At 47.5% G+C, this 19,642-nt stretch overlaps 2 protein-coding genes across 3 annotated transcripts; both read left to right on the forward strand.

Moving 5' to 3' along the window:
* The first annotated feature begins 4,457 nt into the window (after positions 1-4,457).
* LOC136472477 (DEAD-box ATP-dependent RNA helicase 42-like) lies at positions 4,458-8,945 on the forward strand. 2 transcript variants are annotated; one of them, XR_010762359.1, is made up of 3 exons: positions 4,458-7,343; positions 7,585-7,914; positions 8,024-8,945. XR_010762359.1 is itself a non-coding variant. In XM_066470182.1 (2 exons), exon 1 carries the CDS (start codon positions 4,555-4,557, stop codon positions 7,336-7,338), a length of 2,784 nt encoding a protein of 927 aa, XP_066326279.1. In that variant the 5' UTR covers positions 4,458-4,554; the 3' UTR covers positions 7,339-7,343; positions 7,585-8,945. The 2 variants fall into 2 exon arrangements, 1 of the variants encoding a protein (XP_066326279.1); XM_066470182.1 differs by having other exon boundaries at positions 7,585-8,945.
* Positions 8,946-12,166: 3,221 nt separating this feature from the next.
* Positions 12,167-18,779, forward strand: LOC136476646 (MA3 DOMAIN-CONTAINING TRANSLATION REGULATORY FACTOR 1-like). The gene is made up of 4 exons (XM_066474566.1): positions 12,167-12,298; positions 12,426-12,785; positions 16,448-16,542; positions 16,710-18,779. The coding sequence occupies exons 2-4, from the start codon at positions 12,485-12,487 to the stop codon at positions 18,498-18,500; spliced, it is 2,187 nt and encodes a 728-aa protein (XP_066330663.1). The 5' UTR covers positions 12,167-12,298; positions 12,426-12,484; the 3' UTR covers positions 18,501-18,779.
* Positions 18,780-19,642: the final 863 nt, after the last annotated feature.

Below are 19,642 nucleotides of genomic sequence, written 5' to 3' on the forward strand. Positions count from 1 at the left end.
GCCTTCCACCTCTCTCCGTCGTTCGCCGAGCGCCATGGCCACTGCCCCGCTATAAGAACCCCTCCTCCGATGCCCTAGCGCCTCTCCCATACCCCGCCGCCACTCTGTGGCAATCCACAAACCACACCAAGCCAAGGAGAAGGGAGGAGAAGGGGAAGGAAGGAGGTTCGAGCTGCCAGAGCGCTGGCGGAGTCGTCGGAGCAAAGGATGCCGCCCCGATCGATTACACTGACGTTGTGGTTCTCCCTGCACCGCCCTGACTCACCATGGCCTCAACTCATCACCGCACCACCATCCTACCTACCCCACTGTTGACGGTCGTTAACACCAATTATAAACCGTCAGCATATCCTGCATATGTACTTAATTCCATCACCAAACATAGGTATAGGGGTTAAAACTAATGAATTTCATGAGCTTTGGTAAATATTTGTATGCAGGAGGATTTATCTAGAAAACAGCTCTCGAGACCACTGTCATACACTCCAAACAAGTAAACCGACGACAACAAGTGATTCAACCCTCGAAAACCGCGAAAGACAACTCTAGAAGGTTTCAGAAGACACCACGCCGAAGCTTGGGCCAAACGGCCATGAAAGTGGGCCGGCTGGCCTGCCACGGAGCCCGCTTGCCCTCCGTCGCTTCATACTCCTTCCTACGTCTACACCGTTGATTTTAAGGCGGTTTTAGGTCGGTTTATCCAACGATGGTCGAGTGAGTTGACGCAGATCGATGATGTGGCAATTTCTTGCCCCCTACTCCACCTCGATTCCTTGCCCCCTATCTACCTCGGCCTATATATAGTAGCCCCTACCCCCTCCCTAGAGCCATCTTGAAAACCCTAATTCACATCTCTCATTCAGATCAAGACATACTAGGAGGATTAGATCTAGAGCTCTCTAATATAGTAGATTAGTAGCTCGGGAGTGAGGATCGAGTTGGGCTCGTGCTCAAGTTTCGGATCTAGTCTTTGAGGCTCGGCAAAGCCTTGTATCTTCACTTCTACATCTTGTAAGACTTATTATCAATTTATCATATTCTTATCTACATGGCTATGCTTACTTTGAATATATATCTTGCTTAGTTAAAGGTTATCAACACTTTTATGTGCGGGTTCATAGAGAGCTTAGCTTGCTAGTTTATCGGTTAGGTTAAGTAGCCGAGTCTCGTGTAAGCATGGTGCTTATACGATGCTCTGCCTGTGAGTGCATCCTGTTCTCTGGTTGGGTGGTAACAGCGAGAGGTGACAGCCCTATCTATCATTTGTAGTCTACTCCGAATTGAGCAGGTTCTTAAATTGTAGGACCGTAGTCGCGTCAGTAGAGTTATCTATTGTGGGTGCTCTACCGTCAAAGCGGCGTCCCGAAGTGCACAAGAGTAGAGTTAGTCTTAGCTATAGTCGGGTATATATATACTTTGATCTTGTAATAAGAATATCATAGGAATCTACCTCGCCTGTTGTTCTCCCGAGTTGACTAGTTTACATTATCTTTATAGATCTATCCCCTGAGTGTCATTATGCGTAATTCCTATCTATATATTTATCCTCTACTTAAGTGTTGACGGTAGTTAACAACCATTATAAAACGTCAATTAAACATGTATAAGGGCATAAATATAATCACCAATGAAGGTTTAGGAGTTTAAACTAATGAATTCCACGAGCTTTGGTGATTTCATGACTGCAGGAGGATTTATCCAGAAAATATCTCCTGGAACCACTGTCATACACTCCAAACAAGCAAACCGACGACAAGTGATTCTACCCGCGACACCTATGAAAGTCGACTCAAGACGGAGCCCAAGCCTCGCCACCAGAAGGAGGAGCCCACCTGACACCATAGTGGGCCGGCCGGCCCACTAGGGAGGCCGCCCGGCCCATGAGGGTGGCCTATCATCCTCCGCCGCCGCGTACTCCTTCCTAAGATCTACACCGTTGATTCTAAGGTGGTTTTAGGTCGGTTCATCCAACGGTGGTCGGGAGAGTTGATGCGGATCGATGATGTGGTAATTCCTTGCCCCTACTCCTCCTAGAGTCCTTGTCCCTTACTCCACCTTGATTCCTTGGCCGCTACTCTACCTCTGGCCTATATATAGCAGCCCTTACCCCCCTCCCTCATTAGATCCTGAAACTCTAATTCATATTCTCCTCGTTAGGATCAGAGCCAGCTATCAAGAGAAGATTATTCCTCCGTAAGATCTAATATTATAAATAGAAATAGTGAGAGAGAGAGTGAGGGGGAGTTTGGAGGAGGTGCTGGCCTGTCGGTGTTCTCTCTATGGCTTGTACCTTAGCAGATCCAAGTTCTATCTGAGCTTGCCTCTGAGATTTCTCTGGTAATCAACTTCTGATTTAAGTAAGCTTCTTGTTTATATTATTCATCAGGTTCACAACTTGTTTGAGTGCTTTATTCTTTATCCGAGAAGAGTAAAGTAGTAATTGTAGTGTAAGCATGGTGCTTAGACTCTGATTACTTGTAGATGCATCATGCATTTCGGATCGGTGGTAGCTTGCGAGGATGACTCTTATAGCCTCGTTGAATCCTCTGTAGTCCACCTCCCGTTTGTAAGGGCACGTAGGACGTGGTTGCGAAGGAAAGCATCCTCTGCTGATGTTTTTTCCTAGTAATATTTCCAGTTAAATAGTAGAAGACACCCTAAATGGCCAGCGCGGTGCATTGGGGACACCCTAAATGCTTTCTATTTGCCTCAGACGCAGCACCCGATATGTTATCCACCTTGATTCCCTCAGTTTACGATGACGCTCGTTGACACTACACCAGTGAGTAGGAGCTTCTCGAGTCATGACGAATTCGTGAAAAACAGCTCGGCCTCCACCACCCTACTCAAAACTGATGCTCGGGAAACTTCAATTTGGACAATGATATAAAGTTTCTCTTATTTCATGCTCTAGTTTGATGATTGGATTCAAAATACGATGATATGAGCAAATGCTTTTATGCCTAATAATCTACGCTAAGCTCTATAGGCTATCATCGGCGTGACTTTGGTTGTCTACGGGTAGCACTAGAATTGTTGATGACTCTGAGCGCCATTTTGTTGTAGCCTTCTTTAAATCACTTAGAAGAATAGCTAAAAATAGTTCTAGTGCATCTACATATAAACTAATGGATGGATTAATTTTAAGTTCGTATCCTAGGTAATGACTGGTCAATTATCGGCAAATCCAACTAATAGGTGTCTATAGAACTTTTACTCGAAGGATTCGACACCGGTATGAAAGCAGGTTTCAAGGAACTCCGCTTGAGAAGCTATTCTATTTTAATATGTTGATAAAAAAGGGTAAGGATAGCGCCGGGACGTTCGGCCCCAGGCCACGTTCAGACGCAGCTCCCGTTCGACGCACCTGCCGTGCCCCGTCCTATCCCCCGCGCGTCCATCGCGCCAGCGTCACCACGTCGTGATGGCTCCCGCGCGACGGCGATGGCGTAGGCGAGTAGGCTGTTGATCAGGAGCAGCACTATGAGTACCCACTCCAAGGCCACAAATGCCTGCGTGTCCTATGGTGGAGCGCTGCCGCCGGCTTACAGCCGACGCCGCCATGGCTCCTACGCTAGCTCTCTCTTCCTCGTTCGACCACCCTACATCAAGATCTAATTTTGCAACACTCACATGAAACAAATTGCAATATATGACATAAACAGATGAAACATTTGAAACATACCCTTGCAACATATCCATCGTAACATTTATAACATCCAGACGAAACACTTGCAACATACGTTTAAAATAGATGAAACATTTTGAACAAACTCTTACAACATACCTTTGAAACACTTCAATATTTGCAACACCCCGATCTACTTTTACAACATCCTTATGAAATAATTACAATGTACCTCTGAAATGTCTAAAACACTTAAAACATACGTTTGCAATATAGGAGAGTGAAATGTCTACCCGAATCGACCGATCGTCAGGGTGGGATTTGGTGACGAGCGAGCAACACCAACACTACCACCAGTGGCGGTGCGCGAGTGCAACCACTACAACACCACCAGCACCGTCCCTTAGCTCGGTCAGGGCGAGCGGCTTTCGCTATCACTACGAGAGGGAGCGAGCGGCGCATAGCTGGAGCGAGGAACGAGCTGTGCGGGTAGGGCGCGCGACAGACAGGAGCGAGGAGAAAGCAAGCGAGCGGCATGGGGTAAGGCGCTCGATGGGAGAAAACAGCGAGGCAGACTGACGAGCGCGGCGTGCCAATGGGACGAACGCACGTGGCCCAGCATTATCGTGTAAAAGAAAATAGATTCGTGCAGTCCTCTAAAGCGCCATAATAATAAGAACAAAAATTCGCCCCGTTCGTTTATGTTGAAATTTAACTTATGCTGATGTTTATACTTAAATATTGTGAGAAAAAAACATGTTCCATGACTCGAAAGTAGGTCAAGCGAAGCGAACAAGTCAATTATCTTCTGCTAATAAATCGCGAAACAAAAATCACGTCTCCAAACTCGGGAACACGTCGACCGGCGCCTAGTCCCTGGGGTTTCGCTTCCCGAACCTTCCGACCGCCGCCGACAGCCCGACACCATGGGCTCCGGCGATGATAACGACCGCGACCTGGACCGGGACCGCGATCGCTCCTCCTCCCGCCACCACCGCGACAGGCACCACGAGCTCTCCTCCTCCCGCTACCGTCGCGACGACAGGGACTTCGATCGGGACCGGGGCCGCGAGGAGAGGGAGTGGGCGCGGCGGCGCGAGGGGAGGAGAGATAGGGAGAGGCCGAGGCGGCGGGATGCGGACGGGGAGGACGAGGACGGCGACCGCGACCGCAAGCGCCGCCGCGTGTCCTCGCAGCACCGCCGCCGGGACGGGGAGCCGGAGGCGGCGCCCACTACCAGGGACCAGGAGAGGGGCATGGGGGCCGAGCAGCAGTGGCTCGACGACGAGATGGAGCGCCGCCGCATCCGCGTCAAGGACTGGCAGGAGAAGCGCCGGGAGCAGCAGGGTGCCGCCGGGCCCAAGGCCGAGGCGGGCTGCGGTGCTGGGGCGGGGAAGAAGTGGAACTTGGAGGGCGAGGAGTCTGACGAGGAAGAGGATGGCACGGATTTGGGCGGAAGCAGTGTCATGGATGTTGATTGCGACAATGGGGGTAATGCTACCAGTGGCCCTACTGATGTGGAAGTGGAGGAGGAAGAGATTGACCCGCTTGACGCGTTCATGAACACCATGGTGCTGCCGGAGGTCGCTAAGCTGGAGAGCAATCCAGCATCAGTGGACGGTGTAAGGGAGGTTGCTGTCAGTACTGGGGGTAAGAAAGGGTTGAAGATGGCGATGGGGAGAATCATGCAAGGGGATGACTCAGACTCGGATTATGGCGATGATGGTGATGGTGTTGCTGGATTGGAGGATGAGGACGATGAGGAGTTCATGAAGCGCGTCAAGAAGACAAAGGTGGAGAAGCTGGCTGTTGTGGACCATTCCAAGATTGACTACCAGCCGTTCCGGAAGAATTTCTACATCGAGGCGAAGGACATCAGGGAGATGACATCCGAGGAAGTGTCCGTTTACCGGAAGGAATTGGAGCTCAAGGTGCACGGGAAAGATGTGCCCAAGCCAATTAAGACATGGTTACAGAGTGGGCAGACTAGCAAGCTCCTTGACACCATCAAGAAGCTTGGTTTCGAGAAACCCATGCCTATACAAGCGCAAGCGCTGCCGGTCATCATGAGTGGCCGTGATTGCATTGGTGTTGCAAAAACTGGATCTGGCAAAACACTTGCGTTTCTCCTTCCGATGCTCAGGCATGTCAAAGACCAGCCACCTGTTGCTCCTGGAGATGGTCCTGTTGGGCTCATTGTGGCTCCTACAAGGGAGCTTGTGGTGCAGATACACTCGGACATTAAGAAGTTCTCTAAGATGCTTGGCATTAGTTGTGTTGCTGTCTATGGAGGTTCAGGGGTTGCCCAGCAGATCAGTGAACTGAAACGAGGTGCTGAAATTGTCGTTTGCACACCAGGAAGGATGATCGATATCCTCTGTACTAGCAATGGGAAAATCACTAACCTTCGGAGAGTGACATTCTTGGTGATGGATGAAGCTGATAGAATGTTCGACATGGGTTTTGAGCCTCAGATTACTAGGATAATTCAAAACACTCGGCGAGATAGGCAGACAGTGCTTTTCTCAGCCACTTTTCCAAGGCAGGTAGAGATGCTGGCGCGCAAGGTGCTGATCAAACCCGTTGAGATTCAGGTGGGTGGGAGGAGTGTGGTGAACAAAGACATCACACAAGTAGTCGAGGTGCGACCAGAAAGTGAGAGATTCTTGAGGCTGTTAGAGTTGCTTGGGAAGTGGTGTGATAAGGGGAAGATTCTTGTTTTTGTCCACACTCAAGATAAATGCGATTCTCTGCTTAAAAACTTGTTCCAGCATGGATACCAGTGCCTGTCTCTACATGGTGGTAAAGACCAAGCTGATCGTGAATCAACTGTTGCTGATTTCAAGAGCAATATCTGCAGCTTGCTGATTGCTACTAGCGTTGCTGCTAGGGGTTTAGATGTGAAAGAACTTGAATTGGTTGTCAATTATGATGTCCCTAACCACTATGAGGACTATGTTCATCGTGTTGGGCGAACAGGCCGTGCTGGTAGGAAGGGCTCTGCTGTGACTTTTATTTCCGAGGAAGAGGAGCGGTATGCGCCAGACCTTGTGAAGGCATTGGAGCTCTCTGAACAGACTGTTCCAGAGGACCTGAAAGCCTTAGCTGATCGGTTTATGGCAAAGGTGAAGCAGGGAACAGAGCGGACCCATGGTACTGGTTATGGTGGAAGCGGTTTCAAGTTCAATGAGGAAGAGGATGAAGCGCGGAAGTCCACAAAGAAGGCTCAGGCAAGGGAATATGGATATGAGGAGGAGAAGTCAGATTCAGATTTTGACGAGGAAGAGGTACATAAGGCAGGAGATGACCTGGACGTGCAGGCGGTGGGTGATCCGAGCGCAAATGATGAAGCTAGGCTTCATGCTCTTGAGGCTTTGGCACGGATACAGCACCATGCGGTTCCTGACCACTACGAGGCTGAGCTTGAGATTAATGATTTCCCACAGTATGCTCGCTGGAGGATCAATCACAAAGACACACTGGGTCCTATTCAGGAAGGTGGTGTTGCTATCACTATAAGGGGAACATATATTGCTCAAGGAAAAGTTGCTGGTGCCAATGAGCGCAAACTGTACCTGTTTATCGAGGGCCACTCAGAGTCTTGTGTGAAGAAGGCAAAAGCAGAGTTGAAACGTGTCCTTGAGGATTGTGTCAACCAGGTTCCCAATCTACCCAAATCTGCTCCAACTAAAAAATACTCAGTTATTTGAAGCAGGTATGGATGATATCGTTTACATATTCATAGGTTAAATTTAGCTGCTGGTGTATGGGCACAAGAGGCAAAATGGTGCCTGTCATTTCATTTTGTTACTGTTAGCTGTGCTCACCGCACATCTTACCCAATCGATGTATTCTGCTTCCTCTATCTTATATTTTGACTGTCACATCATTAGTTCTATGATATTTTGCCTTTTGTATGTTATTCACTGACCATTCTATGCGATTTTGTGTTGCAGCTTACAATGGTTTCCATGCCACTATGGTGTCGTTGGCCTGCTACTTCCAGTATTCAGATTGTCCACGGCTGTGGCGCTGTGCAACTCTTTTTCCTACATAGTCATTATAAGGCAGCTAATGTTTACTTAGTGTCACATGGTTATTAGGGAAACTGTGTAGTTACGTTGAATTGGGATGTTTCTACAATTTCTATTGACAAGTTCTGGTTGCCTTTGGACAGAAGTCTTATAAACTCATACTGGTGGTTGCTGGCCTGTTATTGCCGAGGAAAGACATGGCTTTCTGGTTCGCTTTTGGAATTGTTGATTGGGTTATGGCACCTTGAAAACGTATATTGCTTTCTGTTTACTTATGGATATGTTACTCTTATATGAAGACAGTTCGAAGATTGTGTGACCATGGTCTAATCCAGGTGTATTTACTGATTTGCCTTCCCAGGAGCTAATAACTGAAGGAGTGATAGTTTTATCTTTGGGAATTTGGTGTATCTTTTGGTTTGATTCCATTTACCCATCATTACTTCTGCTCTCTGATTCTAGTCTCCTTATATGTTAAGAAGGTACCGTGATGTTGTTGTTTTGATCTTGAGGTGCAGTGCTTAGTTTGCAAAAGGAGGATCATCATTCAGCATAGGTAATTTTTGTGAGGTGGTCTGCTGGTGTGGGCTAATGAGGCTGGACTACTGGGCCGTATATTGGTTCCATCTTTCACTATATATTTTTGTCCTTTGGATTTTCATAGTATCTTCTAATGTGATGTTCTCCTCCTTTTTCCTTTTTGATCTGAGAAAGAAAAAAAAAAACAAGCCGGTAAGGTTGGGTGATATTCTTGCTTGTTTGAGATGGTTAACTGATGAGTGTTTTCAGTGATCCAGATTCAGCACAGGATGATGCATATAGCTTTATATATAGAGTGATGTTTTCTTTGCTTATATTTCTAATAAACAAAACAGTGACGATGAATAGGGCAAGAACAGAAGCTCAGATCATGGAGAAACTGAAAAAAATCTGGCGGTGCTCTGGACACGATACCATCGCAAGCGTTGTTCTTGTCTGCTGGTGGAGCTGTGCCGATGACTGGACTGCTGCTTTGTTCTTCTTTCTTTTGACACATCAGAGACATGTTCTCAGAATTTTGTTTAGCTAGATTTATGGAGAAATACAGAGTCATTTATTCCAGGCTTTGGGTTGAGTCTGGTTACTACCGATTTGGCTAACCATTTTGGTTAATCGGGTGTGTGTTCCGATCACAAAAGTGTTTTTTTTTTCATTTTGCGAAAAGCCTTACTTTGCCTGGTTGCTGCCTTTATCTAGGTTGAAAGCAGAGCAGCCCCTGTTTTTGGATTAGGCAAGATTAACAAAGAAACCACCACAACCATAGATCCCTTCAGGTGCCGGATCAGCTACTGTTAACACTATTATCCCCAGTCAAACAAGGCTATCTATCTTTCTGTATCATTATAGAATAATAATTATATGAACCAGTTGAACTACTGAATTTATCTTTCTAAGATTGAAATAGTATGTGTTTCTCTTAAGTGGAGTGGAAAAGAAAAAAAAATACAGCATAGTACCTGAAGATAGGTAAGCTACCGCATGTTCCACTTGAGTTCATTGTGGCATTAATTATGATTCTAGTTTGGTCTCTAGTCTATAAACGTGACAAGATCTAGCACTTGTGGAAAGTTCTGCCATGATTTTTCCTGTTCTTCATGTCAACCACACCAAGTTTGGCCTTGGCAACCAGGAATTCATGTGCCGGGGCCTGGAGACGCGTCACGATTTTCTCCAGCTACCATGGAACCAGCATTTTTTTTAAAAAAAATGCACCGGAGGTCTATTAACTTTCGTTAAGGTGTTATCTACGTCCATCAACTTTGAAACGATATTTTTGGATCATAAACTTTTAAAATGATTCACTACAGGTCCATGCTATTTATTTAACCTTAGATCCAACATATATTTGCAGAAACCCCCTACATTTCTATGTCGAGCAAGCTCAGATCCTGGCGCCGCAACGGCACCAACACCAAATGTATGCTGGAGTTCGTGTGCGTGTGCGTGGTGCGTGTGCACGCTCTGGCGCGCGGTTGTGGACGACCGAGGGCTCCTCCTCCTGCACGCGCTCCGTCCGCGCTCGTTCCCGGGCTTCTTCGCCAACGTCGTCCGCGCCGCCACCAAACCGTGGAGACCTCACCCTCACCCACGGTGAGCCCGTGGAGGCACCCCGCGAGGATGAAACTTACTTTCGTATCATGGCGTCGGTGTTTTATTAACGGTCAGAGGGAGCAGTTTAGTTACTTTGGGTCATCAGAATTCAGATGCGATGCGCCGATGTTATGCGATAGTCAGTCATGAGATGAAGTTACACCATTCTTTCAGCTATAGCGAGAATGTCACGATGAATCAGACTAGTCATGCGCCGATGCCTTTCGCTCTTAACAAACGCTACAATTCCAAGTTTTTATCTTCCTTCTCTTGCTATGCATTAGCTCATTCACCAAAACATTTTGAATTGGACAGTTTTCGTCCCATACCATACCTATACTTTGTTTGCGATGCAATGTAATTTTAATCTTTACATAATTACTAGGTCAATTACAAATACAGAGTAAAAGCAAAGACGAAAGGTCCACCTCAAAAGTAATACGGAGTAGATATCAACTTAATTATACTTGGAACATAACGGTGCAGCCAATAAAACGATATGTATACGTTTTGGGTCGAGCCAAACTGCTGATCCAAAAGAGAGCGGCCAAGATATGCCTTGTCCATGAAAGATGATGAATTTTCTCAAAAAAAAAAAAAAGAAAGATGATGAAACGCTAGCGCTTTCCGTCGCCGACAAGCGACCCCTGGTTTTGGATAAGTTCAAGGCAAGCGTAACAAACCAACCACCTTCGTTCTACTTACTTGTCTTGTCAAATGAGCCACCCCGTCAACACTCTAAGTCCAAAATAAAATGATATTTTAAATCAATCGTCATCCTTATATATTAAAAAAAATAAAAATACTATACAACACACATGTGTTTTAGCGAGGAAAAACACATGAATTTTTTGCATACCGTTGACGATGGGGAAGGCAGCCAGCGCCTCAGCTGAACACTGTGGCAGTGTCTCAATCTTGGATTTGTGCACGCAGCTGCCAGGAAAGCCGTCCGCCACGTCTTCCGACGCTGACGCGGTGCCGCCGAGGGAGAGGACGCCATGGGTGCCTCTCCATACTAGATCTGCGCACGCAGCGGCCATCAAGGGTAGCCGGCCGCATCCACACGTGATCCAGGCCGAGGCCTAAACATTGTTTGCTGTGATGCTGTGGATGCGGAGAAGCTTGATTTGGTCGATTTGTCTATGCCGGGCTGGCGGTCATAGTGGCTGTGTAATTTGTCCTTTCATAGAAAAAAAATTGTTTTCTGTGATATATGATGTATGATCTATGGATCTGTGATCTTGTGATTGTTTGAAAGTAAAAGAAGGTTAGAGGTAGAAGAAGAGTGAAAGCTGTTGAATCTTAATTTTATGGTACAAAAAAATTCATACGTTGAAATTACGTAAAACACATGATTGTGCAATAGACAGACTAAAAAAAGAACAACCGTCACCAGAATCGATCCTTTTCTGTGTGCTGAACGCACGAAACGGAACGTTTCTACTGCAACAAACTGTGTGCCGAAAAGATGGGCGCGCTCCTCTCACTCAGCCCAAGGAAAACCGTGAGTCTCTGACACGTGGGTTTGTCAGCTCCAGGTAATCGATCTAAACCCGATCGTATTTTGGCGTGAGCGAGATATTTTCGGAGCGTGGATTATAAGCCAGAAATACTACTGGCTTTGTTGATTTGGTGTAAGAGAAAAATATTATTACAATTTATAATCTACGATCGTATAAACCAAAATGAACAGGCTGTTTGATGATTGCTCTATTCGTTTAACTTATAAACTATATTTTTTAGCAACAAATATTATTTTTCTCTCATAATAAATTAGTCAACAGTACTTTTAGCCATAACTTATCGGTACTTAAATCCTATGAGTACGCGTCATTCTCATCCGCCCCTGCTTTGCCCTATCCACAGCACCACCACCAATCAAAGCCCGCCAAGTGTCCCCCAGCCAGGCAGCCACCGCCTGTCCACACCACACCACAGTCACGACCCCGTTCCGTTCGCCACAGACGATCCCGATCCCCCTCAACGCCCCTCGACCCAATCGTTCCCTTCCGAGCAGCAAAACCCTAACTCCCACGCCGGCCCGGTCCAAACGCCGCACGTCCCGAGGCAGCGGCGGCGGCCCACCAACGCCCTTCCTCCGTCACCGACTCGCGGGGCCCAGAACCAGTCCCACCCACGTTTCAGTGAGGAGTTGGCCAGCCGCGCGGACAGCGCCAGGTGGAGACGACCCGGGATAGGGATCCGCGACGGCCGGCCGGCCCGGACCAGACCAGCGGGCCGTGCAGGCCCACAAGGCAGGCTCAATGACGTGCGGGGACGTGTCCGCGGCATGGGGCCCACGCCGCCTCCGTATAAAGCCACGCCTCGCCTCCCTATCCTTCCCGTCACACTCGCGTCGCCGTCCCCGTTTCTCTCTCTCTACCCGGAGACCAGCAGCAGGAGAGTGGGGAGAGAGAGAGGTGGAAAAAAATTATCCACGCTCGCACACAAATCTCGCGCACGGGTTCGGGGCCGCCGGCTCGATCCGCGGCCGAAACCCTAGGTACGGGCGGGAGAAACCCTCCCTTCCTCCTCATCCTCCTCCGCCTCGCTCAAACCGCGCCTCCCCCCATTCCGGCTTCGCTCACGCGAGCGGTGCCGCTGCTACGTTGTTGTTGTTTCTGCTGCAGGTGCTGACGACGGTGGTGGGTGCCGGGGAGGTGCTGGAGGAGGAGGAGGGCTGGGAGGGATGACGTCGCCGAGGAAGGACGGGGGGTTCCTGACCCAGGACCAGCGGGAGAAGCTGCGGATCGCGGTGCAGAACGCGGAGACGCAGTCACTCGCCTCCCCGCGCTCGCCCACGGGAGGGACCACCTCCGCGCTGCTGCAGCAGTACGAGCAGCAGATGCTGGAGCAGAAGCGCGCCACCGCCGCAGCGGCCGCCGCGGCTGCTGGTGGCGGGAGGGGCGGCGGCGGCGGAGGGGGAGGGGGAGGTGGGCCCAGGCACGTGCGCCGGTCGCATTCCGGGAAGACCATCAAGGTGAAGAAAGGTGAGGTGGCGCTGCCTGCTCGATCTATTCACGCCTGCTATGTTTACTACCTTGCTTGTTTGTTTAGGATAGGATAGGCTGGTTTGTGCGAATGATGTGCTGCTATTATTAATTTGCTGCCTTGTTTGCGTTGATTAGGGTGTAATGCTAATTGTGGCGTCATGATGTTTTTGCTTATGTTGCTACTAATGTAGGTTCGGCAGCTCTGCTTCATATAGCTCTCCTTGTTTATTAGGGATAGGGATATGTTTTTTGTGGGGTCTCCGTGTTGCCTATAGCTCTGGATTTCTAGTGTCCTGCTAGTCTGTGTCTGTGGCTCGTGAAATTGGGCCACCATGGATGGTGGGCTCTTGTTGTGTTGAGACTGCATAGCTTGGGTTTGGAGATGATAATTAAAGCGGAAATGTAGCATCGATGCAATTTATTGTGTAGAAACATGGATGCTTTTTTAGCTGCTTATATCTATCTGCCCAACTGAAATTGTTATTTTAGGTTGGTTAAGTATAGAAGCACTTTGTTTTAAATATTCTGTGCTATATCTGCATGCTTGTTTTTTAGACAGTTAGCTTTGCGTATATGGTGCCTCATGGTGTTCCATGCGCGGGTTAACTTAGTCTGAGCTGTCAATAGGGGATTAGCTGGTGGTTGAGCCACCCATAAGGGAATGATTTAGTTGGACCATGACATTTGTATATTTGGCTGTGTAGTGATTTCTGTCGAAAGGTCAGTTCATTTTAGGTACTACGTTTGTTCTGTCTTCATTCGCTAGCCTTTTAGCTATTTTTGTCGCCACCGTACTCTTTTGTTGTATATCTGTGTAACCGTACAAACTGTTCTGAAGTCAAATATGGTAACGTAAAATTGACGGTGCACATTGTGCCCTTGGTTCTGATAACCAGCTTTCAGTTGATTGAACCACCGAATTGTACTGTGGGTGGGTTTGATGTGAACTATCTTCCACAAGCCAGCTGCTAATTCGAGTGACCACTTCAAGTAGCTCCTGTGGGTACCATGTAGGACGTGCTGTATGTGATTTGTTTTATGAAGTATGGCTACTTCATTTGTTTATTATTTATTAATCATCTATCATCCTGTTTTGCAAATTGTGTCCTGAACTCCTAGTTGGGGTTACAATATATAGGAGCTAAGCTCCCTACTAGGCGCACAGACTCTGGCCCTTTCATACTTGAGGCCCCTTCAGCTGCTCCTTAATTGCTATTAATAGCCTTAATGACATTGGCCCTTTCAGCCACCAGCCTCCTCGGGCTGTGCCAGGCCATGCGCTGCCTTGGGAGCACCCCTGCATGTAGCCATGCACATGACATCTCCCCCGCCCTTGAAGACCAGCTCGTCCTCGAGCTGGAAGCATGGAGAGCTATCGTCGAACCCGATGGCGTCCTCCTGGATCCCATGGAAGGAGCCCAGCAACTAGCTTCTGGAAACGGGGAGGCCGTTCGCCCTGGAGTTCACCCTGGCCTGATCCCCATGAACCAGGGAAGGATGCCGCCGCTGGATGCTCTTGCTGTAGGGCAGCGACCCGCCCTTGCAAGACACTGGAGGAGGTGGTGAGGAAGTGGATGAGCTTGGCCAAATCAGCCGTGGTGGATTTTGCCCTTGGTGATGAGATTGGGAGCAGCAAGGGTGACGAGATGGAGGCAGCAAAGAGTGGTGGCGAGGATGGAACAGCGGTGGGAGGTGTGATGGTGGCAGGTGGTGGCGTATGAACAGAGGAGGGACACCCTATTGAAAGTGCAGTTCTGATCGCTGCCCGCATCTTCCTTGTGGTGAGCCTCACCATGAATCCTCGCGCCACCGCTTGTAGGCGGACTACAGCCTCCTCACGGAGAGACCGCACCCGCCGGCGTGCCAGGAGCCCTCGTGCTGCCGCCTGAAGCAGCACCGCAGCAAGGCGTTCACGCTCTAACTTCTCCACGTAGCGGTTGAACATCACGACGAAGCGATCCATGTCCTCTGTGAGACGGCGCATCCCATCAGCAAGGGCACCGATGGCATCGTTGACAGCAGAAGCCATGGATATGGATCGAAACCAAAGCTATCTGATACCAGATGTCAAGGGCCTCAACTCCTAACAATGGAGGCCCCTGGCTGCGCAGATTATAGTTGGAGGTAGGAGATGGGGGCGCCAGGATATGGCTGGCGCCCACAGCAGGGAGGTGAGATTAGAGATAGCAGGGAGATGAGAGGTAGGAGATAACTTGCTTCTTCCTTTCTTTCCCATTCCATTGATGCTGGTTACAATATATAGGAGCTAAGCTCCCTGCTAGGCGCACAGACTCTGGCCCTTTCATACTTGAGGCCCCTTCAGCTGCTCCTTAATTGCTATTAATAGCCTTAATGACATTGGCCCTTTCAGCCACCAGCCTCCTCGGGCTGTGCCAGGCCATGCGCTGCCTTGGGAGCACCCCTGCATGCAGCCATGCACATGACAATCCTTTAGCTTGAACCTATTATTTATTAATCACCTATCATCCTGTTTTGCAAATTGTGTTCTGAACTCCTAGTTGGGGTTCAGTAGAGCATCCTTTAGCTTGAACCTATTATTTATTAATCACCTATCATCCTGTTTTGCAAATTGTGTCCTGAACTCCTAGTTGGGGTTCAGTAGAGCATCCTTTAGCTTGAACCTATTCATCCAGAATTGTTCCATTCCTTTCAGTTGGCAATTATAGCTCATGATATTTGGACTTTGTCTATGCATATGTGCACGCAGCCTGCATGTTGGAAAGTGGGCTGAGCGGAAAATCCATACCTTCTCTTATAGCATGTGCTTCTATTGCCATTATTTAATTGTCAATTCTTGTTTTCACTGAACACAATATTGCATTGCTTTGCAATAGTGCTGCCAGCTATCTATGCACATCAAAACATGGTCTGCAGTGCTGTTATAGCCTTACTTTCAACCGTTTCCTTTTTTGTTTAGAAACTTTTGTTAGAATGTGATCTCACCTTTTTGTCTTTCAGTCATGGTTTCCTTAATTTGTTTTGTATTCACATGGTGTATTAGGGATATGTTTAGAAGCATGTTTGCTCCCAGGTCTACCCTGAATGCATATGGTTATCTCTTATGTGAAAGCAGGATATGTATTGACATACTTTTACTGTTATAAAAATACCAATTGTCAGGTGTGCTTTGGAGGTTCATGTTCCTTTAGCTTTATTCTTCTTATTGCAGCCCTTGCAACTTAAGAAACAATAAAAGGATCCATCTATGTGTTAGATCTAGTTGATCAGATTAGGGATGGCCAAATGTTATGCAGCCTACGTGGCCGACTATCTTTTGATTACATGTAATTGCCATGTGTGTTGCGCAAAGATATGAAATGCAAGTGTGCAATGTGTAATTTTGACTATGCTATTGTGAAAACCTATGTGTCTTCTGATACTGTTGCATGCTATGGAGTGTCAGTTGTTTAGTTCTTGGGAGTTTTTTTTATGCATGAGATTGCTGACTTACTACCTATGGTCTAAGTGCACACATAGTTGGGCTTAGGCTCTATGTGATTACAACAGCTTAATAAATACTATTGTGAGTTATACCTAAGATTAGTATTACCATGTTTCAAACTTTTGAAGATAGAAAAATGTGAAATATATCTATGTTCTACTGTATCCTAATTGACTTGCTGAGGTTTCTATTGCAGATGGAGCTGGTGGCAAAGGGACTTGGGGCAAACTAATTGATACTGACGCAGAGGCATGCCTTGACCGAAATGATCCAAATTATGACAGTGGTGAGGTAATTACTATTGATGGTCTTGACCCATTTATTCTTTCACTCTGCTACAAACAATTGAGTGTCAAATGTTCAATCTCAGAAACTATTGTAGATCGCCTTTTATTTGTCTAAGTGGTTAGTATGCAACCATACATGTACATTGATGTTGATCTCTTTTTGCGACTCAGGAACCATATGAGTTAGTTGAAGCCCCTGTTTCAACCCCACTAGAAGACTACAAGAAAGCTGTTGCCCCGTTAATTGAGGAATATTTCAGCAATGGTGATGTGAAATTAGCTGCTTCTGATCTTAAAGAATTGGGTTATGATGATTTCCACCGTTACTTTGTCAAGAAGCTTGTTTCCACAGCAATGGACAGGCATGACAAGGAGAAAGAGATGGCATCAGTGCTTCTATCATATCTTTATGGCAACGTGGTCAGTTCAACTCAAATCAGACTGGGCTTTGTGCTGCTATTAGAGGCTGTTGATGACCTGGCTGTTGACATACCTGATGTGGTTGATGTGCTCGCACTTTTCATTGCACGTGCAGTTGTTGATGACATTCTGCCACCTGCTTTCCTTAGCAAGGCAAAAGTGAGTCTCTCAGGATCTTCAAAGGGTATGCAGGTTGTACAAATTGCAGAGAAAAGCTATCTTTCAGCACCCCACCACGCAGAGTTAATTGAGCGACGATGGGGTGGTTCAACTCGCATCACGGTAGAAGAGGTGAAGAAGAGGATTGCTGATCTTCTAAAGGAATACATTAGAAATGGTGATACAGCTGAGGCTTGTAGGTGCATTAGAGAGCTGGCAGTGCCCTTTTTTCATCATGAGGTGGTGAAGCGAGCTCTTACTCTTGGAATGGAGAGTCCAGCTGCTGAAGCTCTTATTGTCAAACTTCTGAAGGAAGCATCTGAAGAATGTTTAATAAGCTCTAGTCAGATGATGAAAGGATTCTATCGGGTTGCTGAGAGTCTTGATGATCTCATTCTTGATATACCATCTGCAAAGTCTGAATTTCAGCTGTTGGTATCAAAAGCCATTTCTGAGGGATGGCTAGATTCTTCGTATGTGAAGTCAGGTGTCAACAGAAGCGTTGAAGATGATGAACATGAGAAGCTGGCAAGGTACAAGAGGGAGGCTGTTTCTATAATACACGAATACTTTCTCTCTGATGATACAACAGAGGTTATCCATAGTGTCAAAGAGCTTGGTTATCCAGAATATAACCCAATCTTCATCAAGAAGCTCATAACAATTGCTATGGACCGCAAGAACAGGGAGAAAGAGATGGCATCAGTTCTTCTATCCTCATTAAGCATGGAGCTGTTCTCGTCTGAAGACATCGCCAAGGGATTCATAATGCTCCTTGAATCTGCAGAAGACACTGCACTGGATATATTGGATGCCTCAGATGCGCTGGGACTGTTCCTAGCCAGGGCTGTGATTGATGATGTTCTTGCACCTCTAAACTTGGGTGAGATTAGCAGCAAGCTTCCACCAAACTGCAGCGGGGCTGAAACATTGAACATGGCACGCTCCCTTGCATCAGCTCGTCATGCTGGTGAGAGGCTTCTGAGGTGCTGGGGTGGTGGAACCGGATGGGCTGTGGAGGATGCCAAGGACAAGATAACAAAGCTCCTGGAGGAGTACGAAAGTGGAGGTGATTTAGGGGAAGCATGCAACTGCATCCGTGAGCTGGGTATGTCTTTCTTCAACCATGAAGTTGTCAAGAAGGCGCTCGTGATGGCAATGGAGAAGAAGAATGAGAGGACCCTAAGCCTGCTGCAGGAGTGCTTTGGTGAAGGGATCATAACCATCAACCAGATGACCAAGGGGTTCTCAAGGGTCAGGGATGGGCTCGATGACCTGGCTCTCGACATTCCTGATGCCAGGGAGAAGTTCCTTTCCTATGTGGAGCACGCGAAGAAGAGTGGATGGCTCCTGCCTGGGTTCAGTGTTGCATCTTCGGCTTGAACAGCTGGGCAGAGAAGTACGAAGCTGAAGCAGAAGGCAGGCGCAGGCCGTAATGTGGCTCAGCAAACCCAGTTTGGCTGTGTTTTCGTTGTTTGTCGTTGCCCTTGCGCGTAGGTAGCGGAGCGAGCCCCTCCTGGTTGCGGTGGTGGTGGCTTGTGTGTCTAGATCTCGCATCTGATGACATGCTCATGCTGTTCTTGTTTCATTTCATTTTAACTCCCCATAGACCCTTTTTACATCAAGCGAAAACAGAGGAGAAAAAAAGACCATGTTGTAAGAGGTCTGTCTGTGTTCCGCCTGCATTATGGCTGCTTCTTTCGTATTTAGCTGCAATTGTGCGTTCCTGCCCTTCAACTCTAATAATCTGCAGTGGAGGACAATGTCGCCAGTGGGATGAAGCGTCGCCTCCGGTCTCCTAAGATTTTGTGCCGTCTCATAGGCCGTAGCGGCTTCCTATGCCATTGGATGGTTGGATTGTGATTGCTACTCTTATTCTTGTGGAAATGATGTGGGCTGGTGAATGCCTTGATTGCGAGTATGCGCCGCCGGCCGCCCAGTCTGGACTGGCAGTCTGGCACTGTATCTTCTTAGATGTTTTATGATGCGACGAATGCTCATGGACTTGGAATTCAGAGACGATATCACGAGCTTTCAAAACTCCAAGTCAGAGACGATATCAGGAGCTTTTTAAACTCCATTCTGGTGTGGTTTTAAATTTCATGCTCCAGCCTAGAATTTTGAAGGATTTTAGGAGAATTTTGAATTATGCTTGTGAAAAATGAATCTGACTCTTCCAGAATGCCCGTGCTCCAAACGGCGCAACAAGCAGGGTTATTAGAGCATAAAAACATATTCCAACAACGCCTTATTCTAGCTTCGAATTTATCGTGCACCTAATCCGTAAACTCCCGATCTACCACGCTTGAATTATCCTAACTCCTAATTTATTGCGCTCGACTCTCAATCTCCTCGTGCTCTGCGGATGATACATATTCCATCGGTGGAGGTGGCGGCCTTGGCGCTGTTTTCTTTTTTCCCTGTGCACTCCCTTTGTGCTATGTGGATGATAATATTCCATGGTGGCGGCCTCGACGCTGTTGTCATTTTTCTTCGCACTCCCCTTTATCACCGACTGCTTGCCA

Source organism: Miscanthus floridulus, chromosome 8 (genome assembly GCF_019320115.1).
Source record: "Miscanthus floridulus cultivar M001 chromosome 8, ASM1932011v1, whole genome shotgun sequence".
NCBI classification, from domain to species: Eukaryota; Viridiplantae; Streptophyta; class Magnoliopsida; order Poales; family Poaceae; genus Miscanthus; species Miscanthus floridulus.

What these genes read in the sequence shown, in the direction of transcription:
- LOC136476646 (XM_066474566.1), top strand. Translation starts at nt 12,485, where the DNA reads ATGACGTCGCCGAGGAAGGACGGGGGGTTCCTGACCCAGGACCAGCGG. An exon ending in GACCATCAAGGTGAAGAAAG is followed by an intron (nt 12,786 to 16,447) that starts GTGAGGTGGCGC and finishes TTTCTATTGCAG; the next exon opens with ATGGAGCTGGTGGCAAAGGG. An exon ending in CAAATTATGACAGTGGTGAG is followed by an intron (nt 16,543 to 16,709) that starts GTAATTACTATT and finishes TTTGCGACTCAG; the next exon opens with GAACCATATGAGTTAGTTGA.
- LOC136472477 (XM_066470182.1), top strand. Translation starts at nt 4,555, where the DNA reads ATGGGCTCCGGCGATGATAACGACCGCGACCTGGACCGGGACCGCGAT.